We start from the raw sequence: 26,195 nt of genomic DNA on the forward strand, positions 1-26,195 counted from the left end.
AGCTGCCTGGTGACGGTCATAAATTTTCGTGCTTATTTTAGGCAGTGGCAGGTCATTAAAAGTCAAGTCGTCTGGTCACGAATCAAACATTTACAGTCTGCTTTGAGGCAAACAGGACTCTTCATTCCCAGGAGTGAAATGCCTGCATTACATAGACTGCAAGATTGGAGTGATAAATCATACTTTCTTATTTCTTTTTCTTTTTTTTCTTTTCTTTTCTTTTTCTTTTCTTTTCTTTTCTTTTCTTTTTTTTTTCCCAAAAGATTGTGTATTCCCATTTTAAAAGCCAGGCACTAGATTCAGAATGTGTAAAGCAATGCCTTGGGGATTTGGTATGATTCCTTGAATGAACTGGGGCTTTGTGAATTATCCTTTTCTCCGTAAACCGTAAAGTAGGGAAAAAAAATCCTTTGAACAAAATATCATTCTTATCTGCCTGAGTTCTCGTCCAGGGGGAGAACGCAGGTGTCCTCAGGACAGAGGACAAATGAGAGGAAGACACAGGGAAGGTTTGGAGTGTAAGCTTGAGGTGGAAGAAGACCCAACTGGCAAAGCCAACAAGCCGTGGGTCAGAGCGGCTACCCCATTGCTTCAGCAATGTTGTTTCTCCTCAGTAACAGGGAAAGCTCTTCTGCCAACAGCTAACCATCCAGACCTTTCTACCAACCTCCAGATTCACATCCCTACTGGCCCACCCTAGGCACACAACAGCACCACCCTCGCTCCCACAAGCCTGCTCCTTGGGGTGAATAATGTCATCGTCTGTCTGCCCGGGCTCCAAGCCAGCCACCAGAGGCTTCCCTTCACCTTGCGTCCAAGATGTATTTAATGTTCAAGTCCGACTGGCTCTCTTTGCCTGAACCTACTGCAACCATCCTATCTCCGTCCCTCCCCAGACTGGGGTTCCAGGCCCTGCCTGTTCTCTGTGTTTCTAGCCTTGCTCCCCATCCCTCCCTTCCCATCCACTTTGGGTGGAGAAGTCACTAAGGTGACAGTACATTGTACTGGGGGTCGTCTCAACTTGGGACTCAGGTAGAATGAACTCCTACCCTGACCCCTTTCCTTTCTAACAATACGACATATTACCTACCTTTCCGAACCTCTGTTTTGTCATCTTGAAAATATAATAAGGCTCTCCCTTATGGAATCCCTTCGATTAAATAAAATAACAGTTTCTGGTACAGAGTAGGATCTTGATAGTGTTAACTCCGATCGGTTCTGGTCCTACTCCAGAAGTGGCACTTCCAGTCCAGTCTTAAGAAATGAGAGACAGAGGAAGACAGAATGAATATATATCAACAGAGATTCGCCGGATGCTTAAGAGAAAAAAAAAAGTGTGGGCATCGCTTGATAAGGGTTTAGCTCCCAGCCAAGTCACTCACTAGCCGTAGGACCCCCATGAAACCCGGAAAAGTTACGCAAGCCCCCGCTTCTTCACATGTAAAAGGAGATCATCATTATGCCTGCCTTTGGTCTGCTCACAACACACACACATCTTTGCTTAAAGGTCCCCAGTGCCCGGGGTACCTGGGTGGCTCAGTCGGTTGAGCGTCCGACCTCAGCTCAGGTCATAATCTCACAGCTCATGGGTTCGAGCCCCACGTCGGGCTCTGTGCTGATCGCTTGGAGCCTGGAGCCCGCTTCGGATTCTGTGTCTCCCTCTCTCGCTGCCCCTAACCCACTCACATTCTGTCTCTGTATCTCTCAATAAGTAAATAAAACATTAAAAAAATTTTTTTTAAAAGTCTCCAGTGCCCTCCCATTCCCCTTGGGTGAAGACCACAGTGTTCACAAGGACCTCTAGGACCAGCACAGTCTCATCCCTGGGGACCTCTCCGTTTTCGTCTTGTACCACGGTTCCCTCACCTCTCTGCTCCCTCCACACTGGCTTCTTTTCTTCCCCAGAAGGACCACACTACTACCTGCCGAGGGATTTTCCTTCCTGCAGGCTGGTCCCCCCGCCACTCCTCCTGTCCACCCTCCATCACCATCACAGGCACCCACATGCGTGCATGCCCTCACAGATCTCAGCTGGGATTTTGCTTCCTCGGTACGCTCTTTCCTGATACCCCCAGTCTGGGTGAGATTTCTCTGCTACCTGCTTTCATGACCCCATGTATCTTTCTTTTAAAGCCCTTACCTCAGCTTGTATTTATATATTTCTGGGATTATGTGGTGAACCTCTATCTCCCTTATAAATTCCATGAGAACAAATAATCTGCAGTTGCTAACCTACCCATCCATGTAGCCTGGTTCCTGAAACATAGGAGATGTTTAATAAATACGTCATGAATGAACGGATGAGCTAATGCTGTGCCTGGCACGTACAGTTCGTGGGCACGTCAAGTACATGATGATATAATGAAACTTATAGAAGAGGAAGCAAGCCAAGCTCAGAGGGCTTAGTCAGGGCCTGTTTCCTGGAGGAGATGGGTCTCGAACCGGTGATGAATATTATTTGCCAAGAAGAAATTGTAGGAAAGGAGCTCAAAGGTTTAAGATGGTTTGGAAGGAGCCCTGCCGAACCCTTACTGGACATTCACAGTTGAATGGGGGTCTAAGCCTCAGAAAGGAGAAGCTGGGATGCCACCCCCCTCTTCTTAGGGCAGTGAGTACTCCTCTTAGAAATGCCGTGGTCCCGTCACGGGTCTCCAAATGCTGTCGGAAGGCAGAGGCTTCGCACAGTCGGCTTTGCTACCGTTTCAGTGCAACATCAGCTTCCCTCGTAAGTGCGTCCACCATTACCTCCCCAAATGGCTGGAGTTCTCTCGATAACACTCTACCTGTCCATCAGGTGCAGAGCGCAGGGCAGAAAAGAGCGATGACTGGGAGTCACATAGACCCGGGTCCGCCTTCCAGCTCTGACCCTTCCTAGCTGCATCTCCTTGAGCCAGCTACTCAATCTCTCGGGGTCTCCGTTTTCTTCTTCCAAGGGAGACTGAGTATGCAACTAGATAATGTAAATAAAAGGTGGGATTTCATGCCCGGTACGAAGTAGGGTACCCAGTATATTTTAGATAAACTTCTCTTAATTTGCATCTTTTCACAATATGTTTGGTGTCCAAGTCTCCTGAACCTCGTTAACCCTACCCTAAGGATATATAGTTGCAAAAAACACATTCAAAGGCTCTCTCTGGCCTTTGAGCACACCCAAGGGGACTTGATCCAATTTGTCCAGCAATAAGGAGGCTGTGATACCCTGTCCTTCATCTTACGAGTAGATCTTGCAGTTCCTGGTCTGTAGGCATGACGTTTTACCACTGACGTGAAAGATGTGGGACCGTGGTGCTCACAGACAATTTGAGGTCTGATAACATTAAAGAACACCCCCGTCCCTCTGTCTGAGTGCGATGAGCTTGTACAGTAGGTAAGCTTCTGTAATTAGTCTTAAACAATTTCCACCAATGACCTTTATTCTCGAAATTTTTAAGAGCTTTGAAAATTAGGCTGTATGCACGAACAGCTGAGGACATAAGCAAAGATTTTTAACGTGCTACTTGAGGGGCGCCTGGGTGGCTTAGTCAGTTGATGCTTGATTTCGGCTCAGGTCATGATTCGAGGATCGTGGGATTGAGCCCTGCATCAGACTCCATTCTCTTTGTCTCCTGCTGCCCCTCTCCCCTGCTGGTGCTCTCTCTTTCTCAGGATGAGATGAGATGAGATGAGATGAGATGAGATGAGATAAGATAAGATAAGATAAGATAAGATAAGATAGGTGTGTGTTACACTTACCTATGCACATACGCTCCCACACACTCACAGTCAGATATACACAAACACATTCATACACCCATGCACACCCGAATACACATTCATGCACACGCACACACACACACACACACACTTAGCAAGATAGCACACGCCTAGCTTGTTGATGAAAGTGAAGCGTGCCTGTCACATTTACCACATAACCAGTCCTATTCATTACCCAGGCTGATTTGGGATTCAGAAGTCTGCAAAATGGTGTTAGAGCCATTGCTCATCATTCACACCAACGCGCCTTTTAAAAATCAATAAGGATAATATTTATGGCTTTGGCATGCTGATGTATCATGTAAATAAGCAGCAGATGTAAATAACTCCGAGTAAACACAAGCCCCTAAGATATCTTAGGGGCTCTGAAATAAAGGATGGGGAGTAAATAAAAGGCAGAAGGGTTCAGATGCATATTGTAGTGACCATATAATGCCTATTCCAAAGGACCCATTTTGGCTTCCCACATCGAAGTCATTTTCATTTTTATTAGTTCTCCCCAAACAAATTTATATGATAATGGCCATGTTTCATAAGGGGCCAAAAAAAAGAGGAAAAAAAAAAAAAAAAAAAGAAAGACAGCTTAGGAGCCAAGAGAGGGAAAGAGGGAGCTGCTTTTCCAATATTGTTAAGTTCTGAGAAAGATAAAAATTAATTGCCACTTCAATGTGTATCTGAACACCTAAATCGGGGGGTGGGGGGGAATCAAAGAAAAATGTATTTTTTTGTAATCCCAAATAAGGATTTAGATTCTTGAATCGCCAGCCTCTTTCTCGGAAGCAGCGAGTCTCAGGTTTTTCCGTGGTTGCGTCTGAATGAAACCAGGCAACCATTGGTCTCATCAGCTAATATTCATGAGAACCTCTGGAGATGGGATGGCCTGAATTCATCTCTCTCTGATTTTTCCAAAGCTTCCCTCGAAATCGAGTTCAAACTGATTTTAACCCTTGTGTGACCATTCTCAGAATTTGTGTCATCTCTTTACTGCTCCCCACGTAGCGAATGAGCATCGACTCGCTGCTGGGTGAACAATTCACGGACCCTGCCCTCAAAGAGCTCAGGTGATCATGGGCTGGACGTAGCAGAAAAGTGGACGAGAAAGCTCACTCCATTGTGGGCTCTTGTGGGCGGGGATGTTGCCAGATCCACGGCACTTCAAGGAGACGTCAGAGCAGCCTGGGGAAGCCTCCGGAAGGCTTAGCAAACAGGTGGCATTACAAGCAACCCAAGGCTTCCAGCAACAGGGGCCCTGGGTGCCTGTGCAGCTCGGTTAGCGAGCATTCATTCTCTCTTTCCAGTCAGGAAGGGGTAAGGAAGGATGGCTTGTGACAGAACATGAGAATCACTTTAAGAGGTACCGGATAGGGGGCAATTGCCAACCCCATCACAAAGAGGTGGTACACATTCTTTTAGGGGCGTTAAGCCTATTTTCATAACTACTATTCCAGTCCTCATTATGGAAAGACTATCTTCAACTTCAGTAGGGCTTAGTGAGTGGACACGTAGCTGTTATAGTTCATATTCCAATGAGGCAGTTTATGGTTCTGATGAAGTTTTGGGGTGGTGGGGGTTTGTGGGGTCCAGAGCCGACAGCCAAGAAAGAATTCTTGAAGACATCTTTGGTGCAAAATGGTGATTTTATTAAAGTACGGGGACAGGACCCGTGGGCAGGGAGAGCTGCACTGGGGTCGTGATGGGTAACTCATTATATACCCTCAGGTTTGAAGGGGGTCAGGGATAGAGTAAGTCTCCAAGGAATTCTGGAAGCAAGGTTTCCAGGACCCTGAGGGGCTAACTGTTGCTAGGGAAACACCATTTATTACCTTTAAATAAAACCTCAGTCATGAGACCCTTCAGATGCATATCGGGTGGGCCATAAGCTTGGAGTATGATTGCCAGCATGAGATCAAGGGAGTAGAATTACAGGATCCTCGAGGTTGGGATGATGTTGAGCTAAGGTTCTCTTTTGCCCCCCGCAAAGAGTCATCATCGAGGCAGCTGAGCTCCTAGAAGGAGGTCACTCTGCCAGTTTCAAGGACTTGTCAATGGGCTGTGCCAGTTTCAAGGACTTGTCAATGGGCTGTGCCAGTTTCAAGGACTTGTCAATGGGCTCTAGGCAGGAAGGGAATTTAACTTTCCATTTGCCTCCATTTCCCACCTCACCAGGGCAGGCACTTGAACCCCTTTCCTTTGTTCTTGGGTAGCCAGGAGTGTCTGAGGAAGATCTCCCATATTCCACCTGGAGGGGGAGGGGCGTGCCAGCCTGAATTTTGCCCCTTAGCCTGCCTCACGCTCCCTCATCAGTTCCTTACCTTCGGGGGGTAAGTTGGGAGAGCCAGGGCCAAAGACTGACCGGAAGAAAGCAGAGACTCAAGCTGAAACCCAGGGAGGCTGACTCTCAGCCCACTGGCCTTGTTCCCACCCCAAACTCTCCATCCTGCATTGACCGTGTGGGTTCCCTCTGTGTGGAGGTTGACAACTTGTTCTCATCAGCAGATTGAGACGATGTATTAATTTAGCCAGTGTGGGCCATTCTTACCACTACTTACCAGTTTCTTAGGAGTGTTACGTCTTGCTTTTAGGACCAGGAAGCTTGTGATCTATAGAGTGCGTTATGAAAAATCACTCCCGTTCACTGACCATTTTTTTTAAATTAAGATAAAATTGGGGCACCTGGGTGGCTCAGTTGGGTAAGCGTCCATCTCTTGGTTTCAGCTCAGATCATGATCTTACGGTTCATTCATAGGTTGGAGTCCCGCGTGGGGCTCCACACTGACAATGCAGAGGCTTCTTGGAATTCTCTCTCTCTCTCTCTCTCTCTCTCTCTGTCTCTCAAAATAAGTAAATAAACTTTTTTTTAAAATTAAGGTAGAGTGCCCGGGTGGCTCAGTCGGTTGGGCATCCGGCTTCAGCTTAGGTCATGGTCTCATGGGGTTCGTGAGTTTGACCCCCGAGCTGACAGCTCGGAGCCTGCTTCCGATTCTGTATCTTTCTCCCTCTTTCTCTGCCCCTCCCCTGCTTTTGTTCTTTCTCTCTCTCAAAAATAAACATTAAAAAAATTTTTTAAAGTAAAATTATGACCCTATAGAAATATAAAATGAACACATATCGAAAATTTCATTTGACTCTTTAATTAACGAGAGAGCCAGTATAATGTCCCAGGCAGTACAAAGGAGAGCTCAAACATCCCACAAACAGGCAATCGGGAGTGCTGACGTGAATTTACAAATGCGTGCTGAACTGGTCAGTACTTACAGGTGACTACTGGGTGTTTTCCACCAGACAAAATTCACATGCATTTCTAGGGACAAGAGTCATTTACAGTGCCATCAGTTTTCCTGAAAAGGTAAAACAGCTCACATGACAAGGAGTTGGCTGGAGGAAAGGGGCGCTAAACACCCAGATCACTACTGTTTCTGCCTATTTCAAAGTCTTCCCAATTTTCCCAATTTTCCCCGACATCCCCTTGAGTTCTTTTCTCAAATCTGTGAGGTTACCTCAGCGATTAGTATTCTACAGGGGAGGAAACTATGGTTGGGATTGCCAAACCACTTGTTACAAGCCCTAAGAACCTCCTGGAGAATATTATCAAAATAGAGATTCCTAGGCTCCCCCCCGGCCTAGGGGGTCAGATCCCACTCGGAAATCTGAATGGTTAAGTGTTCCCCTGGATTCCGAGTTATCTGTGCGACTTGAGAACGGCTGTGACATCCAAAGATACGCGGTGAGCCAGTGGCATACCCAAGGCCACAAGGCAAGTTCCCTGATCCTCGGTCGTGTTCAGGACTCGGGACTGCATTCGGGTTCTGGCCTACAACTTGTGTGGCTATGTCCTTCACTCTGTAAGGCTTTATAACTCCTCCATAAAATAAGAAAAGGAGAGCCCTGGAGACAGAGTAAGAGAGAATAAGACTCCCTCGGTGTCTCGATTCCATTCTCTAAGCACATTACTGCTTGGCAAATGCATCAACTTAATTAAAACTAAATGTAATTCTAATGCACCAATTTGATTTAAAAATAATCTTCACGGTCACCAGGACATCAAAATGCAATTAAGGCTATTTGAGGAAAGTCTCTGATGCATATTATGTTCCGATGCCGCACTGTGTCAGGAAACCCAGACCCTCTTGAATGCCACTAATGTGCTTTGCGGCCTCCCTCTCACTCAGATGCCTCTTTCAATTAGGTTCCGGAGAGCGTGATCCGTGACAGTTCAGGAACATTGACCAAATCCCATCCAAATGGCCCTTGCGCCGAATGTCTTTTCTCTGAGCTGCTCTCAGCACCGGGGGAAGTGCAGGCAGTCTCACGGACGCCACGATTAAGACAGAATCAAACTTCGGGATTCGGGAGTTTCTGGTCACCTGCTCCGTGGGCACAGCCTGTAAGCTCTGGAGCAGGATGGTGGAAATTGAGAAGCGGGTCTGGTGAAAAATTAGGCCGTAGATCTGAAGTTAACGGAGCAGTCTAGATCCTTCTTATGCTGACTCCGATGGCTGTAAGATTGATTGGGTTTGTGCTCAGTTGTTTGTTTTGGTTCGGTTGGTTGGGTTTTTTTGTTTCATCGGTTGATTTTTTTTTTCTCCCTAATGAATGGAAAAGGGTAAGAAAGGCTAAAGATATCTCAAAATACTTGCCGGGTAAAATGGGCACTTCTGGTGAATTTCCACAAGGCGTGGGTGGGTGGGAGAGGCAGCTTGATTTAGTGGTGTTACTAGTGGATTCAGATCCCGCCTGTAGCTGGTGAAGTCTCTGTGAACCTTCTTACTTGTGTGCAGATTGAGCGGGCCATGCCTGCTTCATTCACTGAACCCACTGTCCCTCGCCAGACTGGTTGGCTGTCCTCCGGCACTATTCCCACACCTCCATTGCCATCGGCCCCTGGGCACCACAATGCGAGCTCTAGCCCCCAGCCCTTGCCACATTTCTGGTCACTACGCGGGGCGGAGGGCAAGAGGGATGGAGGGATGTAAAGAGAGAGAAAAGCTTTTTCAAAGCTCTGAATCATACTGAAGCCACGTAAGAGGCCAAAGATGATTTCATGAACCAACGGTCCCTGCCAGAAACCTAAGGGAGCACTCACTTAAGAGGTAATAATCATTAGATCTTCAAATTTCCAAGTGAAAAAGTTACACTTTTAGGAAGAAATTAGAATGTGTAAGCCCTTATCGTGTGTCGGTCAGCACTAAAGAGCAGCACATATGCCTTAGCGATGAATCTGCATAGCAGCTTTGCGAAGTAAATATAGTTCATTCTGTATTTGTGACGTATAGTGTGTAGTTATATAAATATAATTGAAGTCGCTGAGTCTCAATGAAGCCTCTGTATCGGGGTTTTTGCTTGGGGTCATTTCCACACTTGTCTGTCCCCCTCCCCTGCCCCAGCGTATTTCTTCTTGTCCGGTGACGACACTTTGGTGTAAATTATCACCTTATGTCTTTCTTTCCCCCTTAAGAGTACCAGCATCTCCCTAGAGTAAAATCTCTTAGCTCTTTTTTAAGTTTATTCATTTATTTTGAGAGAGGGGTAGAGAGAGCAAATGGGGGAGAGGCAGAGAGAGAGGGAGAGAAAATCCCAAGCAGGGTCTGCACTGTCCCCACGGAGCCCAGTGCAGGGCTCGAACCCGCGAACCGTAAGATCATGACCTGAGCCAAAATCAAGAGTCAGACACTTAACCAACCGAGCCACCCAGGCTCCCTTAAAATTTCTTTACTCTTAAAAAAAAAAAGAGTATCAGCATCTTGAGGGCAGTAACTATGCCTTAACAACAACACCAGCTACCATCTGTTGTGGGCTTGGCTAAACGTGCCGTATAAGGATGACCTCACCTAATCCTCAAAAATATTGGGGTGCCTGGATGGCGCAGTCGGTTAAGCGTCCGACTTCAGCCAGGTCACGATCTCGCGGTCCGTGAATTCGAGCCCCGCGTCAGGCTCTGGGCTGATGGCTCGGAGCCTGGAGCCTGTTTTCAATTCTGTGTCTCCCTCTCTCTCTGCCCCTCCCCCGTTCATGCTCTGTCTCTCTCTGTCCCAAAAATAAATAAACGTTGAAAAAAAAATATTGATGAGGTACGTACTATTATTTTAAGAGATAAAATGTTAAGATGAGGAAACCAGTGCTTAGCAAAATGTTTTCATTTTGTCCACTCAACACACACCCCAAACCTACCGTGTCACAGGCATTCAAAAACTACTGGGATGTCCTATAATTCCTTTGGCTCAGTTGGCAGCGCTAGAGGGGTAAAGGAAGACCAATGTCCTTTGCATTCCAAAATATTCCGTATATCCAAAACGCTGTGAAAACAAAGAGGGCCCTAATGGAGGGCCAGTCTGAGATCTCAGGTTGTCTGAGACTGTGGAGAAGGGGCTTCCCAAATGGGGTGTCCTCATCAGGAGGGTGTCTGTGTCTGCACTGCTAGGAATCTGAGCTCCACGCGGGAAATGGAGAGACGTGGCAGGGGGCGCCTCAGGACAACTCCCCCTCCACCCTCCAGAAGCCCACCTCTAGAAGACCAAGCCGTGTCCCTACCACCTTGCAGAAGATGTCCCTGAAGCTGACTGAGCTCAGCTGACCTCGTCCACACCCTGTGACACTGGGCCCTCTAAGTCCTGCAACCAGTTACCTGGTCGTGGAAGAGAAGGCTTCCTGTGTCCAAGTGCAAAACTGGGAAATGAGGGAGGCAGAGCGTGGCTGAAAATGAACAGACGGCACCCATGCGGTTCCCATGCACAGACGCAGACGCACACACTCGCAGGTCAACGATCTCCCCTCTCCGCTGAGTCATAGTTCTACAGTTAGCTGCTATGACTCTGTTCCTACTCTTGTTGGTAGCCCACGGTTCCTTCATTGTGTCAAGACTTTCCAGGGGCACCTGGGTGGCTCAGTCAGTTAAGCATCCGACCCTGAATTTCGGCTCAGGTCACGATCTCCACGTTCTTGCGATCAAGCCCTGAATCGGGCTCTGAGCTGACAGCGTGGAGCCTGCTTGGGATTCTCTGTCTCCCCCTCTCTCTCTGCCCCTCCCCTGCTCATGCTCTCTCTCAAAAATAAACAGGTGAACTTAAAAAGAAAACAAAAACAAAGGATTCTCTCTCTCTCCCTCTGCCTCTCCCCACCTCAAAAAAAAAAAAAAAAGACACTTGAAAAGACTTTCCAAACACCAACCCAAAGGCCTTCCTTGGGGTCCAAGCCCAGTTTTACTGAGCAGACAAAAAGAAAAGACCAGTTGCGGTGCTCTGATCAGTCTGCACCAAAGAGGAAGCTGATGCCTTTGTTGTTTATGAATCGCATTGTATTTTGCACGCGTGTAATTCCCGAATACGGTGCAGCGCAACGCTGACCTGAATTCAGGAAGCTCTGATTGAATTAAACAAAGGGAGTTTTTTGTTTTGTTTTGTTTTAAATATTTGGGGGCCTGACAAATTCATCCTCAAGAATTTGGAAATAAAGAGAGTTAAAGTAGAAAATCTCCAGGCCTGTTCGGCCACGGCAGCGTGAAGCCGGCCGGAGGGTCGCGCACGGGCAGTGTCCATCCCGAGAGCAAGCGATGGAGAGGGGGACTTGGGGTGCCAGGCCTCCATTCCTCCAGGAACCCTGGAAGCGCCCTCCCTACATGCAGCGAGTGGGCAGAATGTTTGGACTGAGCCCCCTGGTGGCCGGACGTCACGCACCGCCACCGTGGTGGGGGAAGGAGGAGAGAAGTGAATCGAGAACGGGCTGAGCAGAGAAGTCACAGTTAACAGCAGAGGGCTGGCCCCAGGGCCACCGGGCTTGCAGCTGGGATTCAGGGGGACAGCAGACCCAAGCTGGAGGGGCAGCTTAGGTAAGGCCAGCAGCCGGGGTCCCCCGGTTTCCTCCGCGCCCTGTGCCTAGTAAAACGGCTCTTTCAGAGTCGGCCTTCTGGAATATTCGTGGAATGGGTGGGTAAACAACAAGGACAACAAAAAAGGAATGAAGAGTTGAGTGTGCCCCTTCTCCCTCACCAGGCAGTTTTCTGATCCTGACAGTGCTTTTATAGGATGAGACAGAATCCACATCACTCTTGAGAGTGTGTCTGGTATTGCTCATGAAATTATGGCTTGGATTCCAGCGAGTGCCTCATCCTAGTATGTGGGTTCATTAACACGGGTCCTACGCTCAGGGACTGCCCACCTCTGGGCATGGGAAAGAGCGTGTCCCTCTCCAGGCTGTAAAGCTGCATCAAAACTGTATCAACTGCAATGCCTCCCCCCCAGTCTCCAGCATTATCCCCTCCTTAGCACTTTCTCCCAGACCATCAGCAACGTCTGGGAGTTGATACTAACTCCCAGTTGATACTAATGCGTGGTTCCCTAGGTTCTTAGGTTGAGTAAAATCTGCTGGAGCTGGAAAGATTGTTCTACATCAACTTCCGTCCTTGCTGCTTAATTAAATCCCTCACCTGGGAAAAGAGTGATTTTCAACCACGTCGCTTTCCGTGGCATCAGCACGAATCTGTGACTCGTGAAATTCCAAAACGCCTCTGTGTCTGACGCTTCAGGGGCAACAAGGGCTGTAGGAATCCCCTCTACAGACATTAAAGACAGATATTAACCGAGAATTGAAAATGACAGCAGAGGAGGTTGAATCGGAATGGCAAGACGAGCACACGGCCCTGCTTCCCCTCCTGCTCCAATCCCTTGAAATGGCAGAATATTTATATATGTATATACACATATATATACGTATATATACATGTACATATATATACAAGTACATATGCATATATATGCATATATATACATATTTATATGCATATATATTGCTTGAAATGTCAGAATGTATATATGTATATACACACATATATACATATGCATACCTATTTATATGATATATATTGCTTGAAATGTCAGAATATATATATGTATATACACACATGTATACGTATATATGTACATATATAAATATGCATATATATACATATATATGTGTACACATATATATACATGTACATATATATACATATACATATATATGCATATATATATATGCATATATATATTGCTTGAAATGTCAGAATATATATGTGTATATACACATATATATATACATGTACATATATATACATATACATGTGCATATATATATATTAAGAATACATCCATGATGGTACTAGAAAACAAGAAATAATACTATCAGAGACCCCCAAATTTGGAAACTTTCCTGGCAAAATGCAGCACATAGAAGTGAGAAGAGAGAAGATGCCTGGAGACCACAGTGCTCAGGAAAGAATGACTTTAGATGTAGGGACACTTCCAAGGAGACGCTGAACTCACAGCAGATTCACCGAAGAACACGAGGCTGTCTGTGTCCAGAGACTTGATCGCATTCATGACCCCAATTCCTGTACTCGTGCCCTTGGCCGTGACGCTTCACGGTTTCCGTCACCACAGAAGGTGCATCTGTCTGCCATCCCTTGAATCTGGACTGGCCTTATGATGTACTTTCCCCAATAAAGTGAGGCAGGAGTAACCGTATGTCAGTTCCAAGCCCGGCCTGAGAGGCCCTTAATGTGTTTCTGCATGTTTCCATCTGCCACTCTTGATATTCTGGCGCTGTCACGAAAGTCCAGATGGGCCTCGTGGGGTGTGACAAACCGGAAATAGGGCGACGTCTCCCCCGGTCAACCTAGCCAACAGCCTGCCGCCCCCCGGGCACGCGAGGGAGCCACTGAGGTTTTGTGGCAGTATGTTACACAGCGTCGTCACGGCAATATGTAACTGATACGGACCCCCAGGCGTGTGCACGACACCCCGTCACTGCTTATAACGACTAACATTTGATGCCAAAATCAAGTACCTGTACTCAAAAGAAAGAGAACCCAGGCCTAGGGAGGGCTCCTGTGTGAGCACAGAAGTCTCACAGAAAGGAGAAAAGGAGCTGTGTTTAGATGAACTCTAGACTCCAGACTTTCTAGAGAGCAGGAGGAGGGAAGGAAAAGGCGGCTGTACTTAACGGGCGAATAAACTGACGTCTCCCTCAACAGGGTTAAGAGAGTCCTATTTTAGCCATGGGGGTAGTGGTAGGAGGCCCCAGACCGCTTGCCTCCTGCATTTTCGAGCGTCCAAAAATGAGACACCCCAGTCGATGCACTCTGCTTGCTTAAACAGAGCCTGGAATTAGCTCTTGCACTTGGGAGAGAGACCCAGTGCAGACACAGAGGCAGTAGTAGTAGAGAAGCTCGCCCAGCGGTCCACACCCGTCTGCCTCTGTCGTCAGCCATTAACGTAAAGGAACAGCCAAGGGACACGATGTTGGAGAAAATCTCGACACGAAGGAGAAGCTGTAAAATAAAGACGAGGCCAACCAATTCTAGAGGAAACAAAGAATTCAATAAAGGAAAGAAACATCATTTTAAAAACATAGTAATATCCTCAGAAAGATCCATTATAATGTCACATCCATAACAAAGTGGCAAATATGAATAGGAAATTTTTCTAAAAGAATAATAAAGAACCCTTATCTATATGTAAAAATAGAGCTACTATATATATTTTTAATACAGCACAGAGAGGGCACCTGGGTGGCTCAGTCGGGTAAGCACCCGACTTCGGCTCAGGTCATGATCGTGCAGTGCAGTTTGTGGGTTCGAGCCCCGCATCGGGCCTTGTGCTGACAGCCTGGAGCCTGGAGCCTGCTTCAGATTCTGTGTCTCCCTCTCTCTCTGCCCCTCCTCCACTCATGCTCTATCTCTCTCTGTCTCTCAAAAAATAAATAAAACATTAAAAAAATTTTAAATACAGCACAGAAATAACACTTACTTTGAATATATAACAAAACTATTTTTATGGGTGGAAAGAACTGGTCAAATGTCATAATTATTTCACTTCTGTTTATTTTAGGATTATTTGTATAAACACAAAACTATTGCTTCTGACTCTAAAGTAATCATCTTTTTTTTTCTTTTGGTCCCCCCTCTCCTTCCTCCCTCAACTCATTCTGTCTTCATTATAGGCCAGGAGACATGATTACTCTTCTAGAAGACACCAATGAAGATTGGTGGAAAGTAAGTATTTCTCTTTCTTTAAAAGAAAGAGAAATTTATTTATTTGGTAACTATCTGGTAACCATCATTACGACAGATGTTACAATTGCGGATGCATGCCTCCTTTTTCCTTTCAGGGAAAAATTCAAGACAGGATTGGCTTCTTCCCGGCCAACTTTGTTCAGAGAGTACAACAAAATGAGAAGATTTTTAGATGTGTTAGGACCTTCCTTGGGTGTAAGGAACAGGGGCAGATGACACTGAAAGAGAATCAGGTGAGTACAGCATGCACGCACACAGCAGGTAGGACTAAAACAGAGTCACGGTCGCTAACAAACATAAATCTAAATGAATGCAGTCATATTCAAAGTATTCACTTTGAGGAAAGGTACAGACACACCCGTGATAATTGTGTAGTGTGTAGGGTCTAAACCCGCAAAACCAGAATGTTCGCAAGTTTAGCTGGTGGGGTCTGTTCACGAAAGGAAATACACATAACATCGTAGCAGCAGAGTAAGGACTGTGGTCCTGGTGCTTTTCTTTGAGGACCACTCGTCTCTGAGGTGGACCCCTGCTCCAGTCCAGTTTGGGTTTTTTGCTGGTCTCCACCAATGCATGGTTCTCAGTCTCTTGGGAATACATTGCTGTTCCCCGCTGACGCGTTCCACAGTTCATTGCATTTTCCTCCGGTCACAAAGACCCTTCTCAGTAATGTCTACTTGTCCAGACTCCAAGCTCCTGCCTTTTCACTGGAATGCAAGACGCCTTCACATGGCTGCATAAAACAGTCAGGACGTAGGTAACCAGGGACTAGCTCACACCAGTGCCCGAATATCTCCCTACATCTAATCTAGAGGTGTCTGGTGCCATCTTGTGCCATGTTGAACTTGGAGTTCACTGTGATACTGTTGATTTCCTGAGAAGTAAGGCCTTGTACCTGTATGTCTTCAGGCTCCTTGCTTCTTCCTCTCCCATCTCACTTCTGGAATGTTGACAGGCACAAAGGGAGAAGACACACACGGCTCAGCTCTTTGTCCTAACTCTGCCTTTCTTGGCCTTCTTCCAGCCAAGAGGGCTTCCTACCGCCCCTTCTTCTCTGACTCCAACTTCCTTCATGTCATATCCTGTATCCTTGCTACAGAGCAAAATAATGTTAAGACCTCCAAGTTTGCTCTTGGTGTATTTGGAGATGATCCGAAAAAATCAGACCGTAGAAATTTCTTCTATTTCCTAATAGAGTCTCACAATTGACTCTAATTTCCAATTTTGGAAATCAAAACCTTGCCTCTCTTTTGTCTCCATTGTTGGTATGGTAATTCTAATATCTCCTGAGGCAATTAAACCTCTGGTTGGAAATGATGAGGCCCACTCTACAAAGAAGTACAAAAAGAAAAACACGTTAATGGCTTTAATACTATCCCTGTTCAATAATTGCCCAAAACACATCTTGAATGTCATTTTTGGAATTGCCTGAAAAGATAGTTTCTAACTCCCATAAAAAAAAATCAGTCATTACTTCGTAATTATATCTGATTTATAATTTTTAAAAATTGGTTTTCCTAATTTGATCAGCAATTTTACATGCCACACATAGATCGAAATACTTGATCATTTTCAAACTAACAAATACACCCTCAAGAAATAATGATTTACCTTTTCTTTATGGCTATTTAAAAGAAAAATATTTAGCTCCAGCCCCCAGTTCAGAGAGAAGGAAAGAATAAATTAATACAGTCCTAGACATTGTCACAATGATAATTATTATAAGTATCATGATTATTATTACTTATTATTTAATGATGTCATGCATATGTATTTATAAAGTATATATACCTACAGCATTTTACTTGAGATCCCAAACAAAAGCTCATAGAAGATTTTGCCTTGCTCAAGGGGGCAAAAACCTGGTAAGTAGCCAGAATGGAACTTAAGCATAGATCTGCACGTTCTAAGCCCATACTTTCCATGGAATCATGTGCCCTGGACCATGTGGACCAACTTCTGAGCAGAACAGCACCATTTGCATAGTTTGGCTCCCAAGGAAAGCAAATGTCATAAAGGCAGGTGTCCTAGGACCAGAGAGCCCCTTGAAAACAAATTCTTGCTCATATGAGTGCCCTGCTGGGTCATTCCAGGCAATGGAATCATCCTTGTCAAACTGAGACCCCATCTCTAATCCCACACCCCCCCCCCTCACAAAGCAAACACCTACTTTCCCGCTGGGTTCCATGCCAATGCCTCAAATTTCTCCAAGCTCACCAAATTATATCCTCCCTGGTCCAAAAGCTTGGAAAGTCTTTTGAATGAAATAAATTTGAGAAGGATTTTCATCTTTATTGGCAAAGTGTTATTAAATAATTTTGCTAGCACGCTTGATTTTTTTCCTCAGAATATTCTTGTGCTTCCCCACTTGAGGGTAAATGTTGTTTTTGTTTTATTAATATACAAGTCCGTGAAATCAGAAGGCAAATGAAAACTTGCTCAAGTTGATCAATTTCCAGAAGCAGAACATCAGCTCAACGACTCCTACCAACTCCTTGGCCTTCGTCCCCAAATTGTGTTTTCTGGGAATGGGCTCACACCTGCATTCTGGACTCTTTATGGTTGAACTGACCATCTTCCAGGATGGGTAGGGGTGAGACAAACAATCCAACCTCTTCAGTTAGACATGCTGAAGACACAACACAGCCTGAACCAGGAACAAACTGGATCTGCTCATAATCCTTTAAAAAAAAATTTAAGTGTATTTATTTATTTATTTATTTATTTAGAGAGAGAGAGAGAGAGAGTGCATGTGTGTGTGTGTGTGTGTGTGTGTGTGTGCAGGGGAGGGGCAGAGAGAGAGAATGTCACGCAGGCTCTATGATGTCAGCGCAGTGCCCGACTTGGGGCTCAAGCTCACAAACCGTGAGATCATGACCTGAGCTGAAACCCAGTCAGACGCTTAACCAGCTGAGCCACCCAGGTGCCCCTGCCTATAGCCCTCTTAAAAAGTTCCATAACTTTGCCCAGCCTGGTGTTTCTGGGAGTGTGGTCTTTGCACCACCTGAATCCTAACCACCTGGGAGGTGGTTGAAAATACAGACTCCTGGACTCCATTCCAGACCTGGTGAAGCAGAACTGCTCAGGGTAAAGGCAGGGAATCCCTTTACAAAGGCCCCAGGATCGAAGCTGAAGTGAGAGCACGACCTTCATTTCCATGACCTCACCTTGACGTCCTGCAGTGGTTCTGTGACAACCAAAGGACACCGTGGCTGTGACAATGCCAAGTGGAAGGCATGTGGACGTAATGGATTCCAGTTCCAGACGGGTCAGCAAAAGGCACTGAGGGCTCGTTAGCCCCACACGATTTTCCGTTTTCAATCTTTGTCATCAGCATGGCAACCAGTTACGGAAAAATGTCAGCCACTTGAAAGAAAATTTACATTTTAAAAATCTGTTATTGAGAAGGATTTTTTGAAATTTTGGCTCCACTTTTGTGGCCTCCCATTATTTTAGGTGTCAAATTTCAAATAGAAGGAATTCGATTCTAAAAATAATGCAGTGCATCTCTGATTACATCACATTTCTACCTCTGGGGTTAATTTGTCTCATAATTCTATTATTTTTTCGCAGAGCTCTTGTTTCCAAATAGAATCAAGTTATCCTTATGTTACAAACACAACTAGAGTTTGCATTAACGCCAAAGTGTGTTTTCTGCATTTTTGAAATTTAAAAAATACCCTCATGAAATCAACTTTAAATACCATAACAGTATTGCATTAAATTCATCCAAAGTTCTGCCATCCCCATAAAACTACTTTTATTGATTCTTTGCGTTTTCGTCAAAGCTTTCAAGACAAATAGGTAAATTATTTTTAGATTACAAAACTGAAACGCATTTATTGTGGAGAAAATTTGAAAACTACCCCCAAGAAAGTATAAATGCTTTGTTTGGTACCTTCCATGGCACAGGTGAATCCTAACTGAATTGATCGTTGCCGGCGATGGTTTTAGTGGTTGGCCAGTCCCCCAGTTCCTGTCAATGGGAGAAGTCAGAAGGTCAGCTAAGGGCATCCGCTGGGCTCAGTAGTGCTTGTGTTCCTACACGTTCTTGGCCCCTCCAGCCTCTCTGACTTTTTCCCAGATTCCCCACCTCCAAAGTGCCACACTCCCTTGATACTGAAGTATGTTCATCTCCTACTTTTTCCCCCCTCGTTTTCACCTTGCTATCTTTGCTTAAAGGCCTCTTCTTTAGGGAGGTCTTTCTTACCCCCTCGGCTAGATCAGATTGCCATAGATATTCACATCAGCACCCCTTTCCCCATGAGTGAGGAATTAATTCATTCAGCAATGTGCTCATCACATGTGTAATTACTCAGTGAAATATCTGTCACCTAGTTCTGCCCAATAAGCTCCAGGAGACCAGGGATCTGCCCTTTTTTTCACCAGTTTCCAAGTTTCTGGAGTGGTATCTATTACATAGTAGGCACTCAATAAAAGTTGAATGAACAAATGAATGGATAAATGAATGAATACAGGAAGTGGGGTATCTTTCACGTGGCCTGACCAAGAAAACATTTGCTGGGATAATCAACAGCCCCACTTGGTCTCTGGGACTGACGCATTTCCTGTGATGTAGGACTTTCAGTGAAAAGATTGAGAAAGTCCCTGGCAAACCAAGACAAGTTGGGCACCCTCTTCATGGCCCTCCGAACCAAAGGAGTTGCTGTGGTTCTCCCTCACCTCCTGCCCTTCTCTACCCATAATCTTCTGGGCTCATCTTTCCATTCTACCTCGAAATGCAATGCTTCCAGCCCTGTTACTGCTTCCTAAAATGGTAGGTTCTCAAGCGTGGCGAGTTATGTTATTTGTACCACCAGAATTTTAAATTCTAGACCCTTCATTTCTGGGAAGAGTACAAACCACTGAAGCCTATTTTCAGCCATTTCTGTTCATCTTTTTTCAACTTCCTTTAGCTTCCTCCTCTGTTTACCCATTGTCTGCTCCCAAGACTGTCCAAGGAGGGCATGGTGGGTACCGAACTCCCCGTCCTTTGGAAGGTCTCCCCAGATCAAATCACTGTACGGGTGCCAATTAGGAGGTGCAAAGTAAGTCCATACATGCAACAAAGCATGAACATTGGTGCTTATAGGCCTCCCTACTCTTTGAGACCCCCTCAGACCACTCTTCCATTGCCTCTACCAAACCATGTTTCACTTCCATGCTGAAATCTTGGGAGAGAGAAGGAAAATTAAAGGTAGTGTGTACAGGCACACAGTGGGATTTTGCTGGAGAGACTGAAATTGACTGCTAATGTAAATAACGGAAAACTCAGAAACAGACCCAGAAAGCTAACAGAGACCCAAACTGCAGTCATTTTTGGTATGTTCTCAGGCATGGGGTAATGGTGTAAGGCTCTTAGCTCTGGCCAGAATTTCAGTTTTCTGATTCCTTTTCCAGGGTTCTCCCTCTTAGACATCACCATGATATAACATCTGTGTGTGTGTATGCCAGTAAATTGTTTTCAGGTTTGATTTCTTTATTTAACTATTTCAAACTATAAACTCAATTTTTAAAATAAGCATCTAGAACAAATCTGCACGAGGAAGCAGATGTTGATGCAGATTGCTTAGACTAATAGTAAAGGTTGTCAAATTTGGGACATATGTCAAGAAGGAAGAAAACTCCGTCTTTGATAGGTTTTAATGGTAAATCCTGCCCCCGGGGCATTTTAATGGGTTCTTTTAAGACATATACTCCCTGCCCATCCCTAGGGTCTCCTGCCTGCAATGTTTCTGTCATGGGCAATGACAGGCCTTAGTTTTTGGAAATCAGGTGGTTCACCCTCCTTTCGGGGGTCACCTTACCCCATCAGGCTCTAGTAGGATCTAACATGGCCCCTGGGCTATTCCTTTCTCACAGATCACCTCTGGCCTTCATGAAACAGTCAACACATCTTCTGTTAAATTAACTCCTGTCTGAGCCTCTTTCCAGTCAAGCTTATCACACAGCAAGTTTCTGAAACATGAACCAGATACCAGCCTGTTGTGTGTCCCAAGTCCCAGGAGTCACAAATGAAGCTCTTTAAGTGGCCTGTTAATGCCTGTCCTTCCATGTGAAGGGGTCTCTATTGGGGCCCTGCCCATGTCCCCTTCTCTAGGTGGGTGCACCTATCCCCCGGTCACTGTGTCGGCTAATATCTCACAGCTGCCCTTTGTCCAGCTAATCCCCCTTCGTGGAACAAGAGCTGCCTGGCCTGATAGGTTGCATCTCTCACAGCCCACGTCAGCCAGTGGCCAACGACTGACACACAGGGCCCAGAAGACCGGACCCCCTGCCTCAAGGTGGGACCGCTCTGTGGTGCGCTTCATGCTCCAGAGCTCCCTGCGGGATCGGGCTCAGGCTCGCCTCCAGCTGAGACCTCACCTTTGCTCAGCTCCTTCCACTGACCGCCACGCTCCCCTCGCTTCCCACCTCCCAAGAGCACACGCTCCACAAGTCCCTTCACGAGGACTCCTGTCTCAGGCTCTGTTTCTGGGGAATCCAACCTAAGACATAACCTACCACCCACGGAAGCAGGTCGACTGGGTGAACTCACAGCACACCAAAGGCTCTTTTTCAAAGCCTCTTCTGTACCTCTGACCACACCCACCCTTCATGCCGTTCGGTGGCCTGGCAGTGGTAAGTGACAAGCATACCCAAATGGATTTTAAGCACCTTCTTGTTAAGTCCGGCACAGGTGGACTAGGGGAGACGTTAGCATCTCTTTGCTTTGCTTGGGGCCAAGAATGGAATAGCTTCTTTGGGTTTTCTGATAACGACGTATATAAATTTCCAAGCACATGACAAGAGCCTGCTGAATGGTAGCTATTTGTTTGGATCTTTAAAACGTTTTGAGGACTCATTGCATGGCACGCGCTAGGCTCTATAGGAAGCATTATTTCATTCTGTCCTCGTAGTGACTCTTCAGAGGGACACAGTATGATTAATTCCATTTTACTGATCTTCGTTCATAAAGCTGAATCTCAGAAAACATACGACGCCTGGGCATAGTTCCAAAGCCAGGATCTGCCTAATATTTATTCAACCTTTTTCTTACAGAGCCAGTCCCACTCCCTGAAACTCCTCTCCCTTTTCCAGTTTGGCGCTCCTGGCCTCAGTCTGCAGCGATTCAAGCCATAGTAGCTTCTAGCTTCTTCCTTTGACCCTTTGGTGTTTTCTTCCTTGGCATTCAGATCTGCGTGACCTCTGAAGAAGAACAGGACGGCTTTATCAGAGTCCTCAGTGGAAAGAAGAGGGGCCTCGTCCCCCTGGATGTCCTAGAAAACATCTGATTGCTGGCCCCCCTGCTTTTGCAGTGGATGGGCTCCGCCGCGATGCCTCATCTCACACTGTGTCCACACAGAGGAGCTGTCGCGCTGACCCTCCACCCGGGAAACAGTGAGACAAGACTCACGGATCTGAAACTGGAGTCCCAGCCACAGGACAGAGGGCCCATCTCACAGCATTGCCGGGCTGCCCAAGGTGGGGGCGAGGCTGAGCTGAGCACTTTGCAGGTGGCGGTGGCGGTGGCGGTGGGGCAGTAGCCACAACTGTCCCTGAGGATTCACCTCAGTCCCCATCCATGTGATGTAAGTTAGCCCGCTGGAGTGTGGTCCAGCTTGTGGTACGGGCCCTGTGCAAGGCTCAGATCCCTATAGCCAAGTGTGATTCTGGTTCCAGACCTGTGTCCCCAGTCCCGGCCCATCCATGTCACCACGTTTGCAGTCTCTGCATCAGGAAGTCCTGCTTCCCAGCCCCCAGCATCCTAGGGCTCCTCTCAGCCCCTCTCACTTTGCATTTGTACTGTCTCTTCTGTCCTCTGAGTCAGTCGTGGGGTGCCCTTGAGGTGTGAGGGCTGAGCTGGTGGCACCAACCACCGAGAGAGACCTGATCTGCCCAAAGGTGGCCGACAGGCAGTCCCAGCTGCTGCTTTAGTTACCAACAGAGGTGACAGAGCAGGAGACGAGGCCCGACAAATACAGAGGGCGAAGCGCGGGGTAAGGTGGGGCAAAGAGCCCTACTTATTGAAGAATATACAGCCCTTCCGGTTATGAAAGCATTTCCCTGAGGCGATGGGCCTGAGGAAGAGAATGGGGCAAAAAATCTCAGCGATCAGCCCTGTTTCATTCCACGTCCCCTGTACTAGGGGCAGCGTTTCCCTCAGGCCATCCTATAGGACCCCCTTTTGGAGGCTGAGCCCAGCTTGTAGAGAACCAGGAACCTGGAGGAGAACCAACCGCATCTTAGGAGAAAAGTAGCCAACTCTGAATCCGTTCCTCTTTAGGGCAGTATATTATACCCTAGCCGATGTAAAGTGGAAAAGAATCTTTTAGTGCTTCATCCCTCAGAAAGTAGAGGAACTTGGGGCCTCTTTAACATCAAGTGGGGAGTCCCTCTTACTCTGTATTTGTACTAATGTTTACAAGCATTCAATATACTGTGATGCCTTCCTCCGCAAGCCTCCTAGCATTCGAACTTGCATCCGATTACTTAGTCATTAATACGGTTAAACTTCAATTCACAGTGACCTTGGAACCCATGTCAGCTCGATTCATTTTGTTACAGAGCAATAAAAGCATTAGAACAACTGGTTTTTAAAAGACTCAAGTGGGTGCATCTTGTGCATGTAAGCATTGTTCCCCAGACCCTGGTATCATTAGTCTCCATTTATTTCTTTTGTTACTACTCAGCATGATGTTGGGAGCTGAGAGAGGATGGCTGCTGGTTTCACAGTAGTTTGGATGCCTTACTGTCATTTTAAAGCCAGCATCCAGAATTCCCTCCCTCTCCGGTACAACCTGCAAAACTGAGTGTGCCGAGACAAGATGGGTTCTCTGAGAGCCAGGGTGGATAATAGGACTGCCATTCCCTAAAACGGAATGCCAGAGTCCAAACACTTTCTGCCTCTAATTCTGTATTCCATTTAATAAAGACAACACAGTGCTGGAAGGAGCATAGAAAACATGTGTCCTGATCTCTTCTTTCTGGCAGAATATCCACTGAAGCTTTTTGGTATAGCGGTGTCACATCCTAGGCAAACTTAACTTGCACTGAAAAATCAGTTTGCCTTTGGAAGCCGAATAGAAGGAGGCTGTTGTAGCCTGCCCCCAAGGCGTTCCCCCAGGGATCTCTGCCTCCTGACATCCTTGCCTTTGTGTAGCCCGCTCCCACACTGAATCAGGGCTGGTCTTCTGTGACCAGTAGAATACAGCAGAAGTGATGTGGCATGACGTCTGAGTCTAGGCCAAGACGTCCTTGCAGCTTCCGCCTTGCTCTCTGGGAACACTCACCCTTGGAACCCCAAGCCACCATGTAAATTCAACTCTGAGGCCACCACGTGGGAGAGGCCCAGCGGCGAGACCACACGTTTCTACGGCTGAGATCCCAGACATCACAGAGCAGCAAACATCCCTGCTGGGCCTGCCCAAGGGATAGCTTTATGAACAAAATAAATACGCTTTGGTGGTTTTTAAGTCACTAAGTCTTGGAGTGCTTTGTTATACAGAAATAGATAACTGGAACAGGGACTTAGCAATTCGAGCCAGTGTTAGAAATGAGGCCCAAAAGTTTTTACAAACATCAAGTATTGGTGGGCAGCTAACCCTCCAAATGCAGAATTTCTAGTGTTCCTTCAAGGTCTGGAGTCATGCAGATATCAGAGAAAAGGATAGATGTTGCTCATAGTACAGATTGTCGCAGATGTTCACACACGTGCGCGCGCGCACACACACACACACACACACACATACACCCCGACACACAGATTTTAGGAACCACGGCATTATTCTTCTGCTTGTCTACGGAAATGGCAGGAACAAGGATAGCTATGACCTACCAGAGTCTTGAAGGTTTCTCAGACTCAAGAAATGGCGGGGAGAAGAGCCACGGTTTTGGTATGCGGACGAGGTGAAGACTTCAGGAGACTGACTCTGGAGAGGGGGCAGGGGCAGAGAAGAAATGCTGATATGAAGGAAAACAAGTGGGGGGGATCCGGGGGGATCATCTTCACAGTGTGAGAGAAGAGCTTTGTAGCCCCTCAGCTCCTCCCCCTGCCCTGCTGAGGGTTGGCGCATATCTAACTGGCGCTGTGCCCTACGCTCCACCACCAATGCTGTAGGACTGGGATCCTGTCGTGGTGAATTTGAAGTGAAGAACCGGTCGAATCTTCCTCAGGGCTCCGGGAGGTAAAGAATACGACATTTTTAACCCCATCACTAGCACAACTGAGACACCTTTAGTGTGGGCCATGGGCTGCAAGGAGAGCCCCGTGTAGATGTCCAAGTGACTACGAGTAGGGTTGATTTCATAGACCACCTTCCTCCTCAGCTCTAAACACACACACACACACACACACACACACACACACAACTCCCATCGAGAATAAGAGTCCAGCATCTGGGTTACATATTTAAAGCAACTAGTGAGACGGTACTAATTATCAGAGTTAGTGGTCTTTGTTTTTCTTTTTAATATATGAAATTTATTGTCAAATTGGCTTCCATACAACACCCAGTGCTCATCCCAAAAGGTGCCCTCCTCAATACCCGTCACCCACCCTCCCCACCCTCCCACCCCCCATCAACCCTCAGTTTGTTCTCAGTTTTTAAGAGTCTCTTATGCTTTGGCTCTCTCCCCCTCTAACCTCTTTTGTTGTTGTTGTTCTTTGTTTTTAAAGGGAGGAAACCAAAATCAGTGGAAAGATGACAGTACATATAAATAGCCTGGTGTTAAGTATTGTAAAAGGTAAAAACACACACAAAAAAAACAAAAAACAAAAATAAAAAACACAGATCTCCAAAAGCCAGTCCAAGGTCCCTGGCTGTCGCAAGGAAAAGACAGTCGGGAAGGAAACTTACTAGTTGGCCCCAGCCTAGAGCCAGGCCCAGACGGCTGTGAAAAAGAATTTTGTGCTTGGGGCGCCTGGGTGGCTCAGTCGGTGAAGCATCCAACCTCGGCTCAGGTCACGATCTCGCGGTCCCTGAGTTCGAGCCCCGCGTTGGGCTCTGGGCTGATGGCTCGGAACCTGGAGCCTGCTTCCGATTCTGTGTCTCCCTCTCTCTCTGCCCCTCCCCCGTTCATGCTGTCTCTCTCTCTCTCAAAAATAAAAAAATTAAATAAATAAATAAATAAATAAATAAGAATTTTGTGCTCAAATAGTGTAGATTTAAATGAAATAAACCAGGCTTCTTTTCTCAGGACTTCTCAGAGCCTTTAATTGCCTAATTTTGACAGTAAATCTATAAAAAGGGATTTAGATCTACTGAACACCTATTAGGATCAACTAGACTATTCCAAGGCACATAGTTTGGAAAACGCTATGGTAGTGAATTCCATGTAATATTGGGTCCACCTAACACCCCCTCTCTTCCTACATCTCACGAAAATACCTATGAAGTACTGAAAAGGACAAAAATGC

The 26,195-nt window shown here is 46.3% G+C and overlaps 1 protein-coding gene across 4 annotated transcripts in view; it reads left to right on the forward strand.

Annotated features, from left to right (window-relative positions):
* The window catches only part of STAC (SH3 and cysteine rich domain), a 139,417-nt gene extending 115,165 nt beyond the window's left edge, over positions 1–24,252 (forward strand). Inside the window, exons 9-11 of one of the 4 annotated variants that reach the window (XM_030329764.1) lie at positions 14,725–14,776; positions 14,893–15,030; positions 21,973–24,252. In XM_030329764.1, the coding sequence (XP_030185624.1) occupies positions 14,725–14,776; positions 14,893–15,030; positions 21,973–22,071 (289 nt within the window). In that variant the 3' untranslated portion in view covers positions 22,072–24,252. Of the gene's footprint in view, positions 1–10,171; positions 10,331–14,724; positions 14,777–14,892; positions 15,031–17,204; positions 18,541–21,972 lie in introns of those variants that run through there. The other 3 variants (XM_030329767.1, XM_030329765.1, XM_030329769.1) reach the window with 3 other exon arrangements.
* Positions 24,253–26,195: the final 1,943 nt, after the last annotated feature.

This window comes from Lynx canadensis, chromosome C2, assembly GCF_007474595.2.
Source record: "Lynx canadensis isolate LIC74 chromosome C2, mLynCan4.pri.v2, whole genome shotgun sequence".
Classification (NCBI taxonomy): Eukaryota; Metazoa; Chordata; class Mammalia; order Carnivora; family Felidae; genus Lynx; species Lynx canadensis.